We start from the raw sequence: 5,909 nt of genomic DNA, 5'->3' as shown, positions 1-5,909 counted from the left end.
ACTCCGTAGCAACCACAGTCTCGCAACTTCATATAAAATGAAACACATTCAGAATGGAATTTTGCATTTATCATTCTTTAAACCACTTGCCCTCATTGGGACTGTGGGTGAGCTGGGGCCTTATGCAAAGGCATGAAAAACACTGGACTGGTTTGCAGCCAATCTCAGAGAATCTTGTAAAATGAAATAAAAATAGTATGAATAAAAATTAGGCTGGTTATTTGTTCAGTATATGTTATTGTAGTGTGTTTAAATACTTAAGTTATTTGTATTTTATTATGTTATAAAGTTAGATCATAAATGAAACAAGATCTTGATACTACATGACCCTGTAAACGCTGTCAATTCTGTTTATTTTCGAGATAGGGGTGGTGTTTTATGGTATTAAACATAACAAAAATGCACAGCCTTGCCTTATATGTCAACTACTGCGGACAAAGGATTGAGGCTGAGTACACATACTTCCACAAGCCCCACACAGGCAACATAAATGGAGTGTGTGGGTGTTGACTCAGCTGTAAGAGAGTGTGTGGGGGGAGATAGATGGCGGAGACTGATGAGCAAGGGAATAGGGAGAATAGTGAGGCATTTGATGAACGAGTGCAAAACGGCAACAGTGAAATTAATTCCACCTCCAGACATGATTGAAAGTTGTCCCCTCTATGTGACCTCTGCTGTAAACCATCTCCTGCCAACTCAGCTAGTCAGCTGCACCTGCAAGTGGTGACATTCCTTTTTAAAACCTAGATGATTATGTACAGTACATAGTGTTACTTCATTCCCAACTGTGCTAACTTAGTGTCCTTGTACTTCTGCAACATAACTACAGGGGGCAACACAATCCAGTGTATTTCCAACATCACTATGAGAACTTGGAAAAAGGATTACGAAAAATGCACAACAGCACTAAATGTAATATTTTTGCACGAGCTTGCCTTCTCTGCATTTAAAATTCCATCAAATCAGACCCCGTTGCTGGACGCTAGTGCAGATGGACTCTTTTCTAGTGGAGTGGGTTGCTCCACTTTCTAAATAAGAGAAATAAGTGTAATGTCCCAAAGAGCTGCCCAGACTGGAGATCAGGGCGCTGTGACCTTGCTGGTGTGGTAGAGGCTGGATGTGGTTTCGGAGGGTCATCCATTTTGTTAATGGCCCTGTCAAGTGACACCTGTGCTTGCCTTTCCCTGTCTGGAGTGCTAATGAACCGCAAGAGTGGAGGAGTCTGGGAGTCGGGGTCAATAGCCACCTCGGAGACTCTGTGCCACCGACAGCATGTCAAACAAATAAAGATACATTATCAGCTCACAAATACTCTAATAGACGATGGACTGGCTCTTTCCTGTTGAATTTGTGTCTGTATGAGAACTGAGGCTATATTGCTGACATGCAGAAAAGATGCAAAAAAAAACAAAAAAAAAACATTCCTCACTTCAGGATGGAAGCGTCCATGCTCAAGGTTCCAGTAAGGGAGGACACTTTCTTTCCCCAGGGGAGGTGTCAGGTCTTTGATGAATATTTCTCTAATAACTACATCCCTTTGTCAGCTATGGCCTTTATGTTGCAGGCCTATCCGTCAGAGTGTGAGGTGATCCTGGGTCAACACCTCCCACAAGTCATTATTGAAGTCCCAGTGACCCAGTGGCCACCCCACCCTACCATCCCCTCTGCTGAGAAGGCTGTTTTGAGGCCTCCCAAACAGGAATCAGCAATTAAAAGCTGCACACATATCAACAAAAGTAATGCTGGTGATAGAGGGAGGAGGAGGAGAGATGGACATGCTCAGTGAGGAGCTAACGGGGCTAATGTGACCCGGATTGCCCTCTCTGGGACAGCCCTGTTAACTGATCTGAGCCATGAAACATTACACACTGCCCCAGACAGAACAACTGGAATTATGGATAGATCTGGTTAAGTGCAATGAAGACAGACTGAGTGCTCAACGGTTGCATTAAATGTTGTATAAATATACTTAAGAATGAGGGAAAACAAGACAATTGAAATCAAGTATCATTTATTTAATAAAATAAGACTTTCCCAAGTTGGTTGAATATTACAGTCAATAACAGATTTATTATCTGTCACCTTATATTTGTACCATTTGTGACCCCAAATCAATGCCCCACACATAGGCTTGAAAAAATATTACATCTTTGCATATTTACAAATAAAAATAAATTTCACTAACATGCATGTCTCCAGAGTCCGAATAAGCAATCAGAGACAAATAAAGGAAACCTTCTGAGAGTTAAAGACATAATTCAGAAGAAAGCATCATAGTTCATCATCTTGGGGCAAGATTTTTATTTTTAGAGTGTGTAATGGTCTATACTGCAATATACTTAAATCATAATTGATTTTTAATTAAGTTTATTTTTGACAGGAAAATTTTTCTCAGAGTTGAAGCAAGCGCTTGTGTGAAAAATAAATACAGAATTTGAGTTTTGGTTGACATTAAAAAAAAACACACGTACAAATAGCAAAATCAAGGGAGATTAAAAAAAAACACAATTTAATAGTTTTCAAGCTTTTCTTATTGGTTTCATTAATAGCTTTAAATCTATTTAATCTGTGTGTCTTACAAGCACCGCCAATCACAGTTGTGAGGCTAACAGGTGGTATTCCTGACGGGCTGACCATCAGGAACGATACCCTGACTGCTGAAGCTTCCTCTCCGAGCAGTCTATCTTCGGAATTGCTCCGGAGAGTTTAAACTGGTTCCCGCAGTCTGTGAATGTCACTGCTATTTGTGATATCACGGGTATCCAAGGGCTGAGGCTGAGCCCAGTCTCTGACTGTAGAGAGCATAAGGGGAGTAGTAAGCTGAAGATGAGGGTATGGATGGCATGGGAAGGCCAGGTGTTCCGGGCAGGTGGGATTTGCTATATGGGTGGTAGCGGGCCAGGCCCAAGCCAGGGGACCCTCGAAGAGTGAAGGAGCTGGGCAGGGAGCCTGGGCTGCTGTGCGGTGGGAGATGAAGATGGCAGGAGGCTGTAGATGAAATTGATGAAGGGTATGCTGACAAGAGTTTATTCTCCACCATCCCAGGTAAAGCTGTATGGGTACGCAAGTGGGCGAGGAGCTCCTCAGAAGTGGCAAATCTCTTGTCACAGGGACCTCCGACAGACACCCAGTTACAGGCATGGGGTAATGGTTCATTGGGGAGCATGAAACCGTAAGTGTAGAGCGGGTGCGAGAGAGAGGGAGTGGTGCTGGAAGACAAGGCGCCAGAGTGCAAGGAGTGCAGGTGGTGCGAAGGGTAGACCAGGGGGAAACTGGACTTGAGACTTGAGGGGTCATGAACACAGGTGGAACAGTTACTTCCTCCCAAGTGGGGTGCATTAGGGTAAGTCAAACAATAAGGGTCCCGACACAAGCCCTGCATCAAGGACGGAGGAGAGGCTCCAGTGAGTGGACTGGAACTAGGGTGTTTACTTGGAAGTCCTAAACCCAGACTAGACTTGGTAGGGTCCAAACCCGGAACAAACTGTGAGGGGTAGCCTGCATAGGCTCCAACGATGGAGCCATGGTAGCCCATTGAAGCAGGAGGCAAAGGAAAAACCGAATGTCCTGGTTTAAAAGGAGAGACAGGTGCGATGTGGCCAGAGACCAGGTTGCCCTGAGAGGCCTGTGTGTCGGCCTTGCTCTCAGGCTGCGGACTACTGGCAGAGCTGGCATTACTGGAATTGGCACTGGCCCGTATGTGGCTGGAGTTGGCCAGCTGAGCACCGTCCATTACTGACTTAGTTGTATCTGAGTCTTTCTTGTCTCCACTGTTGTTAATGTCCGAGCTGGACTGCTCCAAAATAGCAGGCTTGTTGTCCATATGTGCAGCCTGTGAGTGCGGCAGCGGTTGTGTGGATGGCGAATGGCTTTGTATATGAGGCTGGCTCTGAGTGTGAAGATGGGGGGAGCTTGGTGATTTGGAATGGGGTGGAAAAGATGGACAGGAAACACTGCCACCACTTGAGTTTCCATTGGCCACCCTGAACGTTTTATCCGAAGACCCCTTGGAAACTTGAACTTCTTTACGACAGTCGCCTGATGACTTGGAGTAAGGTTTGAAGCTGGACTTGTCCTCCAAAGATTGGTGTTGCTCTCCAGGCTTGGATGATCGGCTTGTGGACTCTTTGTCTCCCAAACTGCCTGAGGAGAGGGAGGCCAGCTTGGAAGAGGAGGGAGGGTCCGGTTTGCCAATTTGAGAGCACGTCTGAGCCAGCAAAGCTAATGGACTCTTTTTGGCATCCAGCTAAGAAAAGAAAATAAATACAATGTTTTATGACATTAAGACTTTTTTATATCATATTATTAAAACTGTACTACACTGTTAAACGACATGAACCCTGTATAATAACAGACATATATAATAGATGAAGTGTGATCAGCTCATTCCTGTATAATTTCTGAAAACGTTGGGAAATTAAACAAAGAAAATGACTCATGATCACTGAAAAAAAGAAAAATAGTTTATTTCATGTCTTAATTTAACGACAAATACATAATTTTGACAATTCTTCGTATTCATAAATTTCTTAGAGTAAAGAAAATGTTCAGTTATATATATATATATATAAATATATATATATATATTTTTTTTTTCTTTTGAGGGGGGGGGGTGATTTGCCTCTCACCTCGATGCTGACTGGTGCGGATTGAAGGGGTTGAAGGTACTCCGGGTGGAGCAAGTGGCCGCTGTGCGCCGTCAACATCTTTACAATCCTGATGGGGAGCCTTTTGGCCTGACGTGACGGGTCTAGCGGTGACTTGGCTCTGCGCACGGACGGGTTCACCACTCCTGTTCGGCGAGGACCAACACTGGCTACGTTACGATCCCGGGACTGTCTGCGTAAAAACGATTTGAAGCCGCTGGTCGGCTCTCTCATCGGGGTCCAGACGCGTAAAGAAACGCGGATTATGATTTGTGGACAACGAACTAAAAATCATTTACCAGATCCGTTCATGATGATCAAATTCATCCGAAGAGAATTCGATAATCCAAGTAAGGGTTGTGCGCAGTGCGGAACCAAGCAATGTCTAGAGAGAAATAAATGGCATCCGTTCACAGGCTCTTCACTGTCTCTTGCTAGTTGAGTAGTCCTCGACCCAGTTCTCCAAATGCAAAACCACCACGAAGAGACACTTGTGTCAGGAATAGTCCCGAGGAGGAAGAAAGCGGGAGGAGGTGAAGCGACGTGCGTGTCTCCGTCTGACTGCTGTAGCTCGTCCCTTTTCGACTTCCTGCACATCACCAAGGGGAGGGGTGCAATTTCTAACCAGCCAGCCGCCGCCCAATCACAGAGATTTGTTGTTCACTTGGGGCGCGGTTTGGCTCATGGCCCAACCCTCATGCAAAAAAGTGTGTGACCTCAACATAACAATATATTAGTTACACTGTATACCTAAGCAATTAACTCTAAAACGGACGCGTGAAAAATGCAATAAAAGTAATTTTACAAGAAAAAAGGGTGCAAAAAATATCTTGTGATACTTCAGGAAGGATCTTATCCTGTAACACTGTAAACTTGAAATTGACCCTCCTCCCTTTTAAACATGTCCTCATCTCAATATAACAGTGAGCAGTTTAATGTGCAATCATTTGCGACAAGACTATGAACACGATTTTAATAAAACTACTTTAGCAGATTCATAGTCTCTAGATAGAGCCCGCTCAGTTCAGGAATTTTGAAACTATGTTCTCGTATAATTACGACTACAAAAAAATCTGACATTCAAGATTTATTCTTTCAACATTGCACCTTTATTTTCAGAACTTTCTGACATTTTACTGATCATTTTACATGAATTTGTATTTTAACTGTGATCTTCTTGACTGCTTTGTACTTATGTTTATGTTCTGTATTTTTATCAAGCCCTGTATTTGATTAATTCTGACATATCTGGGATATTAATAT

The 5,909-nt window shown here is 43.6% G+C and overlaps 1 protein-coding gene across 2 annotated transcripts; it reads right to left on the bottom strand.

The window, feature by feature from the left end:
* Positions 1-2,312: 2,312 nt before the first annotated feature.
* On the bottom strand, positions 2,313-5,216 carry znf703 (zinc finger protein 703). 2 transcript variants are annotated; one of them, XM_088302371.1, is made up of 3 exons: positions 4,946-5,216; positions 4,629-4,839; positions 2,313-4,246 (listed from the first exon to the last, which is right to left on the bottom strand). In XM_088302371.1, the coding sequence occupies exons 2-3, from the start codon at positions 4,704-4,706 to the stop codon at positions 2,753-2,755; spliced, it is 1,572 nt and encodes a 523-aa protein (XP_088158497.1). In that variant the 5' UTR covers positions 4,707-4,839; positions 4,946-5,216; the 3' UTR covers positions 2,313-2,752. The 2 variants fall into 2 exon arrangements, with proteins under 2 accessions (XP_088158497.1, XP_088158489.1); XM_088302363.1 differs by having other exon boundaries at positions 4,629-5,216.
* Positions 5,217-5,909: the final 693 nt, after the last annotated feature.

Source organism: Idiotropiscis lumnitzeri, chromosome 1 (assembly GCF_059441095.1).
Source record: "Idiotropiscis lumnitzeri isolate Australia: NSW breed Sydney's pygmy pipehorse chromosome 1, RoL_Ilum_1.0, whole genome shotgun sequence".
Lineage (NCBI taxonomy): Eukaryota > Metazoa > Chordata > Actinopteri > Syngnathiformes > Syngnathidae > Idiotropiscis > Idiotropiscis lumnitzeri.
The sequence above is the reverse complement of the archived record's forward strand: the minus strand, read 5'-3'. Positions and strand labels throughout refer to the sequence as shown.

Excerpts from the sequence above, each read along its gene's own strand:
- znf703 (XM_088302363.1), bottom strand. The coding sequence starts at position 4,880 with ATGAGAGAGCCGACCAGCGGCTTCAAATCGTTTTTACGCAGACAGTCC. Across the intron at positions 4,247-4,628 it reads CCGCACCAGTCAGCATCGAG|CTGGATGCCAAAAAGAGTCC; the intron begins GTGAGAGGCAAA and ends TTCTTTTCTTAG.